The following is a 17,772-nucleotide window of genomic DNA, read 5'->3' as shown; positions in this document are numbered from 1 at the left end:
AGTGTCCCTTGGAGCAAGTATGTGAGGTTATGGAACAGGAGTACTTCATCAAGAGCTAAATCGCAGTTTACTAAAAATACTCCAACCAGAAATATGTTGAATATACCCGAAAGAGATGTTGCTCCACATCCAATACCTTTATGGCCAATATTACCAATATTGGAAAATCAAAAATTTATCGCTACAGTTTGCGCGCGCAGTTTCCATCTAATTTCATCAGATGATGTACAGAATAAACACTATCGCACCGCAAATTAATTTGTTTCGACATTGTGCCGCACTGTGTAACCTTGTCGCACGGAATGGAGGCATTATTGTCGTATTTCAACAAATCAACTTTCACCGCCCCGGACGCAACATGCACCCATCGCCGGTGTTTGATGAATTTCTGATGAGAACGCTAGAGCCCATTCCCAACTTTTCGCCTCCGGCACCCATACCCCGCTGCGGAAAAGGGGAGAGAGGGTGGGAGGGGGGTGTGGATGAGTGTGCGCATCGTACTTCATTATCTAACACCCCCCCCCAAACCCATTTTCACCCAGAAGTTGGGGGGTTGGAAGTAAAATTTATATGAATTTTCAAATTGAAATTTGTTTCAATTGCTGCGTTCGTTTCCAGTGTGCGTGTCACCGCCTTCGGACGTCCGACCCAACACCGGTCATTGGGTCGTGAGGGGGTGGGGGTTGAACCCCTAATATGGTGCACACGTGCTGTGCAAATGATGGAGTCAAACGCTGATGAACATGCTGAAAAGTTTGCGGCGGGTTCTGTTACATCTGTGCAAACCACCCAAACACTCACACTCACACACAAACACACACAAAAAGGGCAAACTTTTCCCTTACCCTCCAACACCGCCCGGTGTATAGTTTGGGGGGGTTGCATGAAAATTACACGTGCGGGTACGGCGTACAACGTGTATGCGGGGATGATCGCAACACGGTAAACTCCCAAACCGATACACGTGGGATCGCGCGCGTATCGGGCCGTGAAAAAGGTCATAATTCTTACACCACCTCGCTTCACCAAACCATCCCCGGGCGGGTGGGTAATGTTTTCCCGCTCCCTGCGTGCAAGTATTCCACGCTCGTTGGATAAAACCCCCAGAAATGCGGGTCAAAATTTTGTTTTTAACACATGCACACACACACACACACACAGACACCATAACACTCACATGCGATGAAACATGCCCACCATCTCACACACTCACAAACACTCATTTTCCTCTTTGGTTTTTAGTTGTGTTTTCCATTTTGTTTTTCTGTTTTTTTTGGTCCGTTCGCTGCCCTCCTCAATTAGTCATAATGGTGAGTTTGCATTCCGCTTGTGCAAGGGGAGTTTGCGCGGAAACCGCGTGCAAATGGGGAAAATTTACTACATCAAACAAACCACACGATCCCTGCGTGTACCTTTTTCCACCACCCCTCCCACCACCCCCACCGTTCCCAGCTTTCCCCGTACCTTTTTTTTGCGAAACCCGCGAACCGTAAAGCAGGAAAATGCCTGAGAAAAGGGGGAAAGGGGGGGGGGGGGGGGCGGTGGCAAGCGTAATGTGGGGGTGGACCAGAAAGGACAAAACATGAAAATCTCCACACCAATGCACTGCGAAAAGGGGGATCATGAACCAAAAAAAAAAAAACATGGCAACACAAAATGGCGGGAAGCAACACCAAAACGGATAATGAATGTCCAGCAGGCCGATCGTCATGCTGTTTTCGCGGAAGCTGTTTTTTTTTGTTCGCAGTCCTTTCGTTGATGATGGTTTTGTTTGCGTTTGTTGTTGTTTTGCTGCTGTTGTCATTTTTTGCTTTTTTTTTTATTACACCCTGTTTCGTGCAGTCGTGCTTTTTTTTTTTAAAAAAAAGGGTACATTGACCGGCAAAGGGGAAGGGTTGTGGGAGGTGTAGAAGGGTGCATCTATTTTTGTACCTACTTTTCACCCACCTCCCTTCCACCACACCTTGGTGGTTCAGTAACCGGATACCCCGAACGGTTGTATAATAGTACCACCAATGCGCTAAAATGTTCCACACAATGTTTTCCCTAGCCGGGGACAAAACCAACATATGTATGTATTTTACGCATTGCAGCTCTTGCCGCGAAAGTTTCACCAGTGGCACCACCGCACGGATCACCACGGATGGGGTCCATTTTATTGCCTGTTTTTTGTTGCTGTTGTTGTTGCTGTTATCTCATCCCCTTTTCGTGCATCTCCCACGGGATGGAGGCGCCCAGTACTTGCTGTGGGTCATGCTGTGGTTTGCCATTTTTCCTGTCCTCGAAACACACGTGCACTATCGCTACTGTTTGCAAAAAACAAAAAAAAACAAAAAAAAGACATTTAAATGTGTGTGTGTGAATGTGAGTGTCACTCAAACAATAAAAAAAAACTTTATTCCAAACAGTAACTAAAAACCCGTCAATATTATTCACCAGAGTGGCTTGGTGTTGTCATTTTTATTTGAACAATATTCGTGCGATGTTTTTTTTTCTTTTTTTCGATTTTCACTCATTTCATTGTCCTTTTATTTCACTTTTCTCATGAAATGTAACCTAGTAACGACTGTACCGAAATAAACCCGCTTACATCACGACCATTCGCCATGAGCACACTTTCCCAGCAGCCAGCTACAACGTAACGATACATAATCTAATAAAACCTTCTCGATATCGATGGTTTCCCGCACCACCCCCACCTCGGAAACGCTGCACCATCGTACCAAAAGCATTGTCAGAAAAGTTTTCGGAAAATTTTTGCACCCGATACCGGGCATTCGTTACGACAAAACATGCTCCAAAAGCCGTGTTAGGCAACTCGGGCCAGCCCGACAGAGAAAGATAATTAAAGAACCAATGCTTTTGGGTAATAATTTCATCGCGAACACGAGCGAATCCTAACAGGCAAAATTTGGGGGAAAATTTGGAATCGGTTTATGTTCGATTCCACAAAATCAACTCCAAAATGGCAAGTTCGCTTCGTGGTAATTGACACACACACAGAGACAATCGGCCGGGTGGATCTGCAATATTCGGGGCTTTGTCTAATTTGCGTCCAATTCGTGCGTCCGCACACTTGCCATTGGCGAGCACTCCTTTATCGGTGGGATCGATTTTCATCCGTTGTAACGCAAAGCGGTGCGCATTGTAGTCGCATACTGCCTGCGAGCATCGGGCGAACAACTCATTTCGGTGCAGGGAAAACGATGAATAGTAGCGACGATGATGATGATGATGCTGCTGCTTACTATTATGACATTGTTAGAGGAACTGGAACTGCATTCGAATTTTACCACGAAAGAAGGTTCCAGCAAATTGTGGGAACCATTATATTAGCTCCATTCGTGCATAATCGAACTAGCAATAGTGCTGTGGACGCTTGGGATTTCCAATTTCTAGCCAGAATATCAACGAGCTCACAGTTGTCCCTTATTTCCAGAATATTTTATTTTAGCAGCGATTCGTGACGTACGTGAAAAATAAAACTAAAGGGTGTCCCCGAAAGTATAAGCACGATTTCTAAATGACGTATCTAGTAAACGGATGACGTAAAACAGCTGATTCTTGATATGCTTGATTGTTTACATTCAGAGCTACCAGCTAGTGCATTAAAACTATTCTTTTCAACAGCGTCTGTTGAAATGCGAGGCATTTCCGTCGAAAAGCGCAAAAGCATTCTGCACAAATGGTGCTCGACACCTAACATTCCGCTAAATCGATTAAATTAAAGGTGTGAGTATCGGGAGGAGTTCAGCTTCGAGAATACGCCGAAAAGTGGCCGAAATCCTGGTCCTGTCGATGAACAGTTGGACCGGGACATCACAAAAGCGTTCAAGCAAAGAAAGTTTCATTCGCGATGTGACTCAAAAACTGGGTACATCAAAAAGTAACATCCATCGTACCAAGGCAAGATTGAATTTCAAAAACGTATAAGAAACAAAAGAAACCGAAACGGAGTACAAAACAGGCCTCATTCGTTAAATATCGGGCTCGTAAGCGGAAGAAGAAGATGAAGCTTTTTAAAAACATTTTAAAGCTGCGGAGGACATCGATAGTTTGCAAAAAGACTGGAAGAAAGTGTCGAAAATCGTTCGGGACAAGTCTGTGCCGATCCTAATGGGAGGCTTCCGATCAAAAGTGCGTTCATTGGCATACAATTAATTTTTTTTTATTACTTTTTGTTTTTGGAAATAATACAGAACACTCCACAAATTCTATTTATCAAATAAACATTCAGTTTCTGGAAAAGATTTTATTTTTATCTAACTTTTAAATCGTGCTTATACTTTTGGGGACACCCTTTTTAAAGGGATATACAATTAAGTAATTTACTTCAAAATGCAATTACAGAAGGGAAAATCCATTGCTGAACGAAAAACATGGACGCCACTAGACACTCGCCCAATACAATGTTTTAGTTGTTTAATTAAGAGCTTTTGCAAGTACCCGGCGTGGTTAACCACATTCCCTGCATTTGCTTTTTTTTTCCTCGCATCTCAACAACTCTCGAAACAGGACGTTCTAACATCAGTGGGGTTGTAGAATTCTCCCAACTCAAGTGCAATTCGGTTTCAGCGTCTTTGTGTCGTTGCCCGAGAGTGTCGTGTGCGAACATGATGTTTTACACACCGCCACAAGTGCTGACCACGAACGGCACCTACAGTTTTCCCCTCCCAAAGTGCACCTGTACGTAAAACAGGTCGGCTGGACGGCATGATGAGTGGGAACACTCGACGCTAACCTCACTGAGTCCACTGCCCCAAAGACCGTCCGCGATGGCCATTAACTCGATTTCGATCAAAACTTTCGCCGGACGTCGATGGGGCCGTCGGAGTCAAATGGCCTGGCCATGAATGGTGGTTCGTTCACTAATCGGTTCTTTTGCTTCCTAAACCCTCCACAGACCGCTGCTGAAGCAGATCAAAAACTCGGCCGAATCGCACATCGTGCTGGACTGCTCGACCGAACGGATCTACGAGGTGCTGAAGCAGGCGCAGCAGATCGGCATGATGAGCGACTATCACAGCTACCTCATTACGTCGCTGGTGGGTTTTGCATTTTTTGTTTTTCTGATGCTTTCCGTAGAAGAGAACGTTAATGTTATCCCCCCACACATATTCACACGCACGCATCGGATGCCTTGCGGTGCAGGATCTGCACACCATCAATCTGGACGAGTTCAAGTACGGCGGCACTAACATCACCGCGTTCCGACTGGTGGATCCGGAAAATCCGGAGGTTGCGCAAGCCATCCACAACTGGACCATCGGTGAGGCTCGGCTCGGCAAAAAGGTTGACTTCAAAACGGCGGTAAGTGTTCCCGGTGACTCTGCCCCTGATTTCACTTCATAAATCACTGACCTTTCCCGACACGCGCTGCCTCTTCATCCGGATGGGGTTATGCGGCTTCAAAAACTCGCTTCAAAACCGATTTCACCTGTGCCCGGGGTGGGTTGATTTGGCATCATCATCATCATCGTCGTCGTCGTCGTCGATGCCGTTCACCGAAAAACAGGAAAACGTGACCGTGATCAAGGTGAGTAACGCCCGAAAGGGTCTGCCACCCATCTCAGGACGTCCAGTCAGACACCGGACGACGTCCGCTCTCCTGGTCATGGTTGAATTATTCCTACAAGGGTCGAAAAATCTGCCCAACCAGACAACCGCATCCATCCGCCCACAGCGCAACGTTATGCGTCCAACTTTCAGCCGTCAGCCGGGTGACATTATTTCAATTTGCCCTTCTCCAAACTTGGCATCATTTGGTGTCCGTTTTTTTTTGTTTTTGCTGGTGGGCTGGTAGGCGAAGATGTATACGAGGATCGTTGGAAAAAGGAAGAACACAGGGAAGCAATAAAAATTCATACAGCGAGCGACGACCTCTGGGAAAAAAAAGACAGCAGCAAGAAGTAGTAGAGCAGAAAAATAAACTCCCTCCACCGTCACCTTCTTCTCCACGCCTCATTCTTCAATCTCTGACACAGGCCCATGGATGTCAGTGTCAGGGTGGTGGCGTTGAAGGTAGTAGACGTCACTCGACGGTTGTCGTCGTCGTCATTTCCGGTTAATATTCTTTCCGGCTGTCCTGACGCTTGACCGACGGTGACATCCTTCTTTCTTTTTTTTTTTGCACCGTTCTTTTCGGCTTTCAACCTCACGGCACCGATGGAATTCACAACCGGAACTCATTTCGGCTCACTAAAGAAGGGAGCTGCCTCCAACGAGCAAAGGAAGAACCGAAGGGCTTGGTTTTGTTATATTTAGCGACCATCTTTTTTTTTTTACCCAGCCAACCACGGTACATTGAAATCTGTCAATCACAAGCACCCGGCGGGTGGGGTTTTCTCAAGGAAATTTACCAGTCGGCGAAATTTAATGTAAATATCAATGAATCAGCTTGACGTCTGGAATGGTTGAAAGCTTCCACCACTGGGACCAACACCAAGCAAGGAGATGCGTAAAAAACACAAGATTAAACCTTGGTGAAACTCTCTTTTTTGCTGAGGTTTTGTTCGGCGCAGCACTTACTGCGTGTTTCACTTTTGTTTACAGCGGTCTTATGACAGCTGTCAAGTACAGGTAAACAGGAAAGCTTTACAAAAAAATATATTGAAGCTTTTTGTGTAATATCCCTTCTTCATTTTGTTTAAAGTAGTTTATCGGCCCGACTACAGGGTTACGCAACACAACTTCAGAGTGTACACAGGGTGTCGATTTTCTTAAGGAAAAAAATGGAAAATTGAAACTTTATGGACGGAGGCTTGCTATGTCTGGCCTTCTTTAACTTACAATTTACTTGTAGCTGGATCGATGATCCTGCGTTCGGATGGGATTTTGTACCAATTATCAGGGACCAATTTATGTCAATTCCAAGTGGATATTCGATGTCTCTTTGCGCAACTCATAGTTCCATCTCAATGCAAGCGTCAAGTATTGTCGTTATCTTTATCACATTTGGGAAAACTGAAAAGCCAACCATGGGAGATACTGACAGTCGAAAATTACACATTTGTCAGGTAAAATGAAGCCACCGCTTCACGTCCATTACTTTTTGGACCTATTACCACGACACAGTGAGGCATTTGAGCCCTGCCTTTCCAGCAACTTTGCGACATTCAACGGCGTAAGACTCGTCTGAAAACCGCCACGGGGAAAGCATTACAATCGAACGCTAACCATGTCAGTGGCGTGAGTAAATTATTGCGGCGAATATTTGACCACATAACAACCGCGTACAGTTGCACATACAAGCGCACGCTCATCCATCATTATGCAGGCTCGCATGTGGAACGTGGAACACCTTCGCTGCCCGAATCCATTAAAATCATCCGCCCGGGTCCTAAACGGTACACGTCCCAATGCGACGCTCGACGTCTACTGTTTCGAGGCACTCAACCACGTCCACACGTGTTGACGCTTCATCGCCTCTCATCGCGCTCGTCAGCAGCATGGCCGCACATCAACTTTTAGCGTGCGATGGCAGCGTTTCGCGTACCGCCTCGCTTTGAGTGGCTAATGAAATGCCAATAATTGCTTCGTTTACATTTAACCTTCGCTCGGGTGGAGGGGGTTTGGGTCGCTGGAGGGGGGGGGGGGGGGGGGTGATTTGAGGTAGGGAAAGCGAAACACCATTGCCGAACGGTTTTCGGTCTGATGGGCTTCACCGATACGATGGTGCGCCCGTATGAATGTTAATTTAAATCCCCCGCTTCAGGACAATCGTCCTCTCCGTGTGTGGGTGTGTTGACTTTCCACGACGCGTCGAATGGACGATAGCCTGGTTGGGCCTGATTTTCCAACCCTACAAACACCCCCTCCCCCTTCAACCGCGCACGTAATTACTCACTCGCCGCCTACACTTTACCCTTTCATTCTTGATGATTCTGCTGTTCTCTTTCTCTCCATATCTCCCTCTCTCTCTCTATTATTCTCTCTCTTCCTCACATGCTCATGAATGCTTATCGAGCGTAGGCGGAAACGGCACTGATGTATGATGCGGTGCATCTGTTTGCGAAGGCACTGCACGATCTGGACACCAGCCAACAGATTGACATTCATCCGCTGTCATGCGACACCCAGGATACGTGGCCGCACGGATACAGCCTAATAAATTATATGAAAATCGTACGTACCCGGGCGCGCTTTTTTTTTTTTTTTGGGCAACCATAGCTTTTCCACTTTTGCTCACGCACAACCGTTGCAGGTCGAGATGCGCGGCCTAACCGATGTCATCAAGTTCGACCATCAGGGCTTTCGGAGTGACTTCGTGCTGGACATCGTCGAGCTGGGGCCGCAGGGTTTGCGCAAGAGCGGCACCTGGAACTCGACGTCCGGCGTGAACTTTACGCGCACGTATGGCGAACAGCAGAAGGAGATCGTGGAGATACTGCAGAACAAGACGCTGATCGTGACGACGATCCTGAGTGCACCGTACTGCATGCGGAAGGATTCGGCGGAGAAGCTGACCGGGAATTCCCAGTTCGAGGGTTACGCGATCGACCTGATCCATGAGATCTCCAAGATACTGGGCTTCAACTACACGATACGGTTGGCGCCGGACGGTCGGTACGGAAGCCACAACAAGGAGACGGGGTAGGTTGACGAATTCTTGCAACGCCACCACACCGCTAACACCCTCTTACGTCACTCACCAGCGAATGGGACGGCATGATCAAGGAGCTGCTGGAGCAACGGGCCGATTTAGCCATCGCCGACCTCACCATCACCTTCGACCGTGAGCAGGTGGTCGACTTCACGATGCCATTCATGAACCTCGGCATCTCGGTGCTGTACCGGAAACCGGTCAAACAGCCACCGAATCTGTTTTCCTTCCTATCACCGCTCTCGCTCGACGTCTGGATCTACATGGCGACAGCTTACCTCGGTGTTTCGGTGCTCCTCTTCATCCTGGCACGGTGAGCATTCGTTTTTTTCTCCATTTTACGTTCCATATTTTCCCTGTTGTTTGTGTGTGTGTGTGTGTGTGTGTGTGAGTGTTTAGTTTTTGTCTTCCAAACTCGAAAGACACATAAAGGTATCACCGTATAGCGATGCAAGCAAGAAACGATAAAAAAAAATTAAATCGTGCCAACACTCGGTGGGAAACATTCCAACAGCAGGAAGTGGATTTCTGTTTAACACCCCAGCGCAACCAGCAGTGCTCGCGAGCAAAAGATTGCACCTCATTAGACATCGTCAGCGACAGCTCAACCGGAAATGACACCAAACTGAAGCGGGGAGAAAAAATGGTTGAAAAGACAGAGCCAAAAAAAAAACGAACGAAGGAAAGTGAACAAAAGGGCAGTGCTAAAAACTGCTGCCGGATGCTGCTGGAATGCCTGCATCGGCGGGAAGAATCTTGCCCAGATGGATGAACGACGCTAGAGCAGTGCAGCACGGATCCCTGCACCAAGAACACCGACCGTCCCCGGTAAAGCGTAATTTATTTTTACGAGTGCAATCTAATTGAAAATTATCCACCATTTATGAGTGGCCATCGTTTGGATGCTCTAGTGTGTTAGGTGGTTTCGCTAGTTGCCCAGTTCCAGCTGCTCCCGACACTGGTTCTTCGGCACTGCTTTTGGGTTCCATTATTCTGGCTAACATTGTCACGATGCCGTGGCCAGTTTTTTTTTGGTGCCTGATTTGCACCCGAGCTACCACCGGGTTTCCGTTTTGTACCACTGGGCAGGGTTACTCGTGCTTGATTATTAAGTTTTCTGGATAATTTTGAAAATTATCCTGGTCACGGCACCAACAGTTTTATTCCCTAAAAGGCCCTAAATTGGTCAGTGAAAACATTCTTCTCTTGAAAGAATCACTATACTAAGCGGCAATTTTATACTTTTCGACAAATTTTCTTCTATATATAGTCAACTCTCTTATAACGTGTTTAAATGCTCGTTATGCGAGATGTTGCTTGTTGAAAAATTGTATATTTTGTAGCATTTTGATATGCTAGTTATACAAAACACTAACTAAACGAAACGTATTCCTTTATGAGCGGGTTTACTGAACGTTCTATTTAGTTTAAATCCTGGTCACGGCACCAGCTACTGTTCAAATCACTTAAATCACTAAAAAAGAGAGGATAACTTTGCCTAAAACTCCTAATCAAAACGCATTCCAGCACTTTTCTCGCTAGTCATTCGCAACAAAATCATTCTTAAGCCACCCGACATTCGCTGGCTGCTTACAAAACACTAATCGCGCTTCAACCACGCGTACGATAAACATCCCGCATTTGTTCGCCAGCGTCCCAATGTGGGGATTAAAACAACATTGGCGAACAAAACGTACTTCCGTTCCATTCACACCGGAGATTAACACAATCGTGATAATATCAGCATTATTCGACCATCGCATAGGAGAAGGAAAAACAAACCGTAAACATAAAACACTGGACACATAGTCGGGATTATCTGCACCAACCACGCGGGACGGCATACTCTACAGCTGCTGCAACAAAGCGAAAAACCAAACACCCGCACACAAACAAACGAACCGCAAATTCAATTTGTACTCCAGCCGGTTGAGTGTGGAAGTTAATTATCGTAAAAATCACCGAAAAAAAAAGTCAACACCAACACCCCGCGCAGCTTTCGCGATGGAGTGTCTAATTTTCGCTACCGCGCCGTGAGTCAATCAAATGCTGCAGTGCCGGGCGTGGGAAAAAAACTCAACGGCGGGTTTTGCGAAAAATAAATACGACATGCTCGTGCATCATCGTTAATTTTCCAATCAATATTCAAAATCGCTTCCCGCACGGCTCGCTACCCCGGGTAATAAATTCTCATTTCCGGCCGTTTGGAGGACGTGTTGGACATGTTGTTTTTTTAAATGTTTTTTTGTTTAGTTTTGTTTTATGGTTTCACTCCATCCAGTGCGTTCCGGAGCAGATTTTTCCGTGCTGCGTGTCATTTAGCAAGAAAACGAACGTAACAAGCGAGCGAAAAACGTTTCATTTTGCTCGTTGATTTAGCTTTTCTTCCGTTCCATAGCGTTTTTCTTCTTTGGTAGTGTTTTTTTTTCTCTTCTTCCTACGTTTAATTTCCCATCAACGTGTGCGTTTTGTTTGCATTAATTTTGAGCCCCAGCGCGAATGTGTGTATAAAAATTTTCGTAATAAACCTTGCCCATTGCCTCCCGGTTGACTACCCGCTTCAGCTTCACACCGTACGAGTGGCCGACGCCGAATCCGTGCGATCCGCACCCGGAAAAGCTGCAAACCCAATTCACGCTGATGAACTGTATGTGGTTCGCGATCGGTTCGCTGATGCAGCAGGGGTGCGATTTTCTGCCCAAGTAAGCAGGGATGATGGCTTTTGTTTTTTGTTTCCATTCTGTTTTTGGCAACACGCGGTTTACAAATTCAATAAAGATGGCGGACATTTGGTGAAGGATATAGTGCGGGCGACGATGGCGTTTGCTTTTTTTCTTTCCCAACTTTTCACAGTTTTGACTCCCATTTTAGAATGTGTTTTTTACTTAGTTCACTAGCAGATAGATTAAATTAGTTTGATGATTTTTGTTTTGCGCCTTGTGAATGTTTTGTATTTTGGTTAGCAAACGTGAAACCTTCTTATTTAATAAAAGCAGAATAAAATTAGAAAATATTCCTATGAGAGGCAAACATTCATAGAGCTAAAATTATATAAAATATATTAACAAAGGTTTGCTACTCCACCCGACACGACAGTGTGGCCTCGCTTTATCACATTTTATACCCGAGTGGGTATAATTTTTGCATCATCTTCTCTGCCTGCTAATCTCATCTCGAGTTCGATTGAAATCCCGGCCCGATTCGTCTCCGATTTGATTCCGCAGCCGGTGCCGATCGATAAACCGGTGCTCGCAAATGGGCTTCGCTTAGACCGCTAATCGACTATTGCCGGGCTTGAACCGGGCTTAGCAAAACCGATCAAACACCAGTCACCTCATCTACGCGCGTATCGCTAAAGCAGGGAAGGATGTCTTCTCCGTGTGCTCCATGCTTATGTTTTTTTTTTCCAGCGTACAGTCCCTTCTGGCATGCTAGCGCTTGAGCTCAACATTTTCCCCTTCCAGCCAGTTGTTTCTTTTTTCTCTCTCTCTCCACCACAGCGATGAGGTATCGTGTTCGATGAGCGTTTTCTGCGGCAACCGGCCCCGGTCGGTTTTGCGGGCTTATCGGGTTTCATCGATGGATTTGCGAGCCGTGTTTCGCTACGTATCGGTGTGGTTTTGTCCGCTGTTCCCATCCCTATCTGATTTGCTGCTGTGCGCGCTAAAAGGAAAACAGGAAAAAAAAACATGTCGAAGCACACCGTCAAGCACCGAGTTGTGCTGATTCGCCTCGACGGCATGCAAGAACCAGGGGTCGGCAAACGATCAGCTATTGGAGTGCAATTTATTTTTGTTTAATATAAAGAAGATTGACATGGTGCGAATTTTGTCACATTATATTGACTTATTTTAAAAATTTGCATTGCCAAAAGGTGCCGAACTAGCTTAGGTGCTTAGTATACTAAATATTCTATTATACAAGCTGTAGATTTAAAGGGGAGACAAAATACTCACATTACTCAACCTCCAGGATTATCCCACTGCATAAAAAAATTCTAAAATTCAGAATTATAAAAATAATTCAGCATGTCGAATAGGGTTAAGGTGTTAAAAGCGGAGTTGATTTTGATCGGCACCGAATATTTCAGGACCAGTTTCAGGAGGTAGGAGCTTTCGAGACGATCTGAGACGATTCTGACGTCTGGAACTGTCAGAATCTCTTTGGAACTATTTATGGCCATGGATTTGTATATTCAAGAGAGTTCCACACGATTACATGCACTATAAAGGGCTGTATGACCGTTATTCATCAGCATATTGAAAAGAATTTCAAATAATCCTGAAATTTTGAGCTACAACTGTTTAATATTATTTAACAAACAGCTTTTAACTATTGTCGAATCCATCCACGACATCAGGCTCTAATCCAATAATTATTAATGCTATTTTCTATAATAACAAATAAACAAGTGCCGACCCCTGCAATAAACCCCTTTAGCACCGAGAATGCGTCCTTAAAGTTAGTTGGTGGTTTTGCTTATTCTTTTCTATCAGAATCTACCCTCGCGATGATTGGAACGAAAGCGAAAAGCTTCCCAAAAGCTTCTTTTTTTGTGTCTTCGCCTTGTGCAGAATCGTTTCACTCACCCCCTGCAGACAGGTGAAAGATGAAGCAATAAGTGCCATCTCGCCCAAACACACATACACACCTTCTACCGAGGTAGGAAGAGATTGCAGAGTTGGTATGAAAAAATTGACACCCACCCGCTAGTCGCAGGAGCGTTGTTTTCCACTTGATAAAGCAAATGGTTGCTGTTTTATTCCACTGTTTGCTTTCCGGGGCTCATCGAAATTCATAACCTCAGCACAGCAAGCGGTACGGCCAAACGGGGTGATATTTGTATGATGAAGCGGTCGTAATTCATCACTCAAAAGCCACTTATCTTACAGCCACCGTTCTCTTGCCCTCCTTCGCGCTCCAGTTCCCATTTCGCGTCTCGTCGAACGCTTCGGATGAAACATTATTCTCGCAACAACCGCGCCACGATTGCTGCATGGCAAAATTATGCTAAACTAATCGAATCGTGTCCCACGCTCTTTGTTAGTTCCTTGTGCCATACGTGTACATCCGAACTACATCCATGCTGCGTTTTCCATTCAGCTTTAAGTGGGCAGGCCAAGTTGTTTTGAAGTTTGAAACAAAGGTAGTAAAACCATACAATCGACCTTCCACTCAACTATACTTCTCGTTTCTAATTACCTTCGACTTCTTACATATGTACTCACACACGATAGTACATTGATCACATATGGGCTGGGCTGAAACGAGCTAGAACCGCTTGGCCTTCGTGCGTACCTGGCAATCAAAGACATCTGATTGGAAGGATGCTCATGGCACTGGAAATAAGTAGGGATGGGAAAGGATTAATGAAACCATAAGCACAACATTGTTGTCGATAGTTCATCAGCCAATTTAAAACCATCTCCTTACGGTATGCTCGGAGCTTTAACTTTTTCCGTGCTACAAAATAAGGATTGTAGTAAGTGTCTTATGTTTATGATTATTTAAAATAAACCTCCACATTTTAACAATAATTTAAAAGCAACTCCTCGTACAAATACGTACATGAATCAGTAAGTTCATCGGAACCTTGACAAATAGTTGCTTTAATACGAATAAGTTATTTAACCTCAGTGAGCTGTATCAACTCACTTACTGTGAGTGAATTGTTACACTCATGAGTGAGTTGAGAGTCACTCACTCCGGTTCAATTCATCTTAGTGATTTGCTGTTCCCATCACAACTCTTTTACTTCCTCCGTTTGCAACTGTATGCAACATAAAGACCGCGTGGCGGAAAATGGGAAAACAAAACGTAACATTCCCCCAACCCCAACCACCCCGCCCCACATCGATGCGCGAACAAATGCTCGAACAAAAGACAAACGGTACGGACAGTCGTACGACACCCGGCCAGCAAACCCCCGGGACGAAACGGGGATTATGCGGGTTTATCGGGAGGGGGGGTGGCGGAATGGGATTAAATTTCAATTTAATAAATTGAAGAAGCGATAAGTGAAATCTTAATCCACAGCCGCCCGTTTTTTTTTTCGCTCGTCGCACCGCAGATGTGGCAAATGTGCAAATAGCAAACACTCGAGTTGGGTTCCCTGTTCGGAAGGGCTGGAAGGAAGGATGAATGATGAGTAAAATAAGGGGTTGTGGAGGGATGAGGGGTGCGGTTGAAGCGAGGAGTATAATCTCGGCTCGGCAGCACATCGTGCTTCGTGTTTCGGGCCAGTCGATCGGTACCTACGGGAAAAGGGACACTGAAGCATCGGTTGGAAAAAACCGGAAAAGCGTTTTTTTTTTCTCTTCTTGTTCTTCGGGCACCGAGCACCGTAAGCAAACATGGGTACGTTCTTACGCAAACGTTAACTTCACCAACCTGATGTGGTGCATGTAAGTGTGTATGTGTGTGTGAGTGTGTGTGTGTGCACGTGTGTGCCAACAGTTTGCTCACGGGATCAAGCGAACGGGGAGATAATAAATTTATAACTAGATTGCCTTATCCTTTATAAACACATACACACCCAGGCGCACGTTCGCTTGCGCGTGTGGAAGGATACATGATGTACAGGAATGCATGGAAGCTCATCAACAATGTGGATGAAACTTTGCCTTAACGCGGATCGGATTTGTACCGCGGCAGCAAAAACTTTAACCACGCTAAGCGATTTTTGGACACGGACCACCCTTTTTCGTACAGGACACTCACGGCGGTTGGACTCATCTCGCTTTCTCTCTCACACACACATCCACCAAAGCTCGAAAATACGCGTGAAATCTTCCCCAAGTCAGATTCAATTTTGTGTTTTACTACTTTCCCATCGAAAAACTGCCCTAAACAGCGTGTGTACGATAGCAAATGATCAACCATCGTCCTTTACAAACTGGTTCCACCTGTCCATTGCTGTTCCAACAATTTCTCCACCCCAAAAGCAAGAAAAATGCCGGCCTCATCAAAGCCGGTAAAGTCAGATTCCAACAGTAACAGCACATAATACAAAAAAAAATACTACAAAGCAGCAAATTGATAAAAGCTATTTCAGTGTGCATCAGGTCGCTCAGTTGTGTCGTGTCGTCGTGACGGTTGAAGCAATGAGTTGATTGTGAGTGCGAGCGAGCGTTAAGGGATGAAACGCGACCCAACGACAAAATTTGCGCGCGTGTGTGTGTCTGTTTTTTTTACAGCAAAGTGTTGCTATATTTATTTATTACAATGATCCTTCATTTTGCTCCCAACACCTCCAATGGCTACCCTTCATCCCCACCCCCCAACCCCCTCACTACAATTTACTTACCTGTTCTCTTACTTTTTTTTTCTTCTGCTTCTGTTACTTATACACCTTTTCTCATATTTTACAAACACCCCCCTATTTGCAACCCCTCCGCTCCCGCCCATCACCCCACCATAACGACCAAACGGGGATGTTATATGGTGGTTTTGATTGCTTTCATTTGCTCCACCCTCCGGAACCAATTGAATTGTCTCCAACGTCCCACCTGCCACTCCTCCCCCCCCCCCCCCCTTCCTAACCCCGCACCAACTCTTTCCTTCCATCAACGCCCCACACAGCTTCACACCGTACGAGTGGGAAAATCCACACCCCTGCAACAGTGAGCCGCTGTTTCTGGAAAACAGCTTCACGCTGCTGAACTCGCTCTGGTTCACGATCGGTTCCCTCATGCAGCAGGGTTGCGATATTGCTCCCAAGTAAGTGCTAACGGTTGATGGGACGTCTTGTTTTTTTTTTGCCGGCTGTTTTGTTTTGTTTTTCGCTTCGTTTGTTTGTTTCCTTTCTTTCTTTCTTTCTTTCTTTCTTTCGTGCGTTACCGTCTACGTTACCCAGGCGTTACTTTTGCTCTACTGTTCCTGCTAACCTGTTACATTATCATATCTTAACTACTGTCTGTGTTTCATTATTCTTCCACTATCCCTTTGTTCTGAAAATTGTTTACATCATGGCCTTTCACTTTTTCTACTTCAATGTTTATAATATCTGTCTCGAAAGTATTAAGGAAAACTTTTATCATTAAAACAATTAATTTGAGGTTTCAGTTAATTATTTTTTAACGCAAATGACGTAATAGTTATAAAAATCATTCAAATATTTCTCAAATTAATTAATTTAACTTAAAACTAGTTGTATTTCTAACAGTTTGAAAAACAATATACGAAGGATTCTCATGTTGCTGTGATGAAATGTTTGTTTTATATATTTAAAAAACATGTTTTACTAGTTTTTGTGCTAATTCTTTTTTGTGTTAATTGTTTTTTTGTGAACACTATCCTTCTTGCTTCCTGCCAACATCCTTTGAATTTCTCTAAAGCTCCTTATTTTCCCTCTCTTTCTCTCTCTCTCTCTCTGTCTTTCTCTCTTTCCTTATTTTTCTTCATATATCTGTTCCGCTCTTTCTCTCTCACTCTCTTTCATTTTCTTCCTTTTGCTGCTTGAATGCGTTTCTATTGCTTCAAGTGCTGTTTGGTGTGTCGTTCAACTATGTCATCTCTTCTCCTCTTTCCCATTCTATCTTGCTACATTCTTTACCATACCATTCGACGTCATCCGTGCCTACACTGGTATGTGTTGCTTCACTGTTGTTGCTATCGCAAAAATATGTCTGTACATAATATTCCTTCCCTTCTGTCAGCTCACCCCACCACATCGTCGAACAACGTTTCCGCTTGTTGATGTCCGCATCGAACCAATTAAAAGATCAATTGCCGATCGTTTCCATCATGTTTAGTGACCGGGGCGGTTGTAATAAAAACAATCACTCACAAATAATAATCGATCCCAAAATGGAGTGGCTTCATCGAATATCGCACAATCGCTCGTGAATATTCATAAGCGAACCATTATCTTCCTTAGGGGCGCTTTTATTTCGTCTCGCCCGTGTGCCTTTTTCCCTCGCATCCAGGTTTTTTGGTGGTTGGGAATGGAAGAAAATTAAAATAATTAATCCATCCCGGGCCAACAAACCACACACGCCATGTTGAATGGTGTCTTTGGTGTCCAACGTTCGGCTGCCTATATAAGCGTAATTGGAATCCCCGACACCGTCCGGAGATCGAGCCTTTTATACTGCTAAACCAACCAGACCAAACCATTCCGATTCGATCTGTTTCTGTATTTGTGCTTTTTTTCTGCTCGCCTGGACAAG

At 45.0% G+C, this 17,772-nt stretch overlaps 1 protein-coding gene across 2 annotated transcripts in view; it reads left to right on the top strand.

Annotated features, from left to right (window-relative positions):
• LOC128306851 (glutamate receptor ionotropic, kainate 2) overlaps positions 1–17,772 on the top strand; it is a 110,643-nt gene that overhangs the window by 77,368 nt on the left and 15,503 nt on the right. For both annotated transcript variants that reach the window (XM_053044477.1, XM_053044478.1), the window contains exons 6-12: positions 4,904–5,045; positions 5,152–5,310; positions 5,516–5,536; positions 7,972–8,124; positions 8,204–8,592; positions 8,655–8,915; positions 11,167–11,304. In XM_053044477.1, the coding sequence (XP_052900437.1) occupies positions 4,904–5,045; positions 5,152–5,310; positions 5,516–5,536; positions 7,972–8,124; positions 8,204–8,592; positions 8,655–8,915; positions 11,167–11,304 (1,263 nt within the window). The remainder of the gene's footprint in view (positions 1–4,903; positions 5,046–5,151; positions 5,311–5,515; positions 5,537–7,971; positions 8,125–8,203; positions 8,593–8,654; positions 8,916–11,166; positions 11,305–17,772) is intronic.

The sequence above is a fragment of the Anopheles moucheti genome, chromosome X, assembly GCF_943734755.1.
Source record: "Anopheles moucheti chromosome X, idAnoMoucSN_F20_07, whole genome shotgun sequence".
NCBI classification, from domain to species: Eukaryota; Metazoa; Arthropoda; class Insecta; order Diptera; family Culicidae; genus Anopheles; species Anopheles moucheti.
The sequence above is the reverse complement of the archived record's forward strand: the minus strand, read 5'-3'. Positions and strand labels throughout refer to the sequence as shown.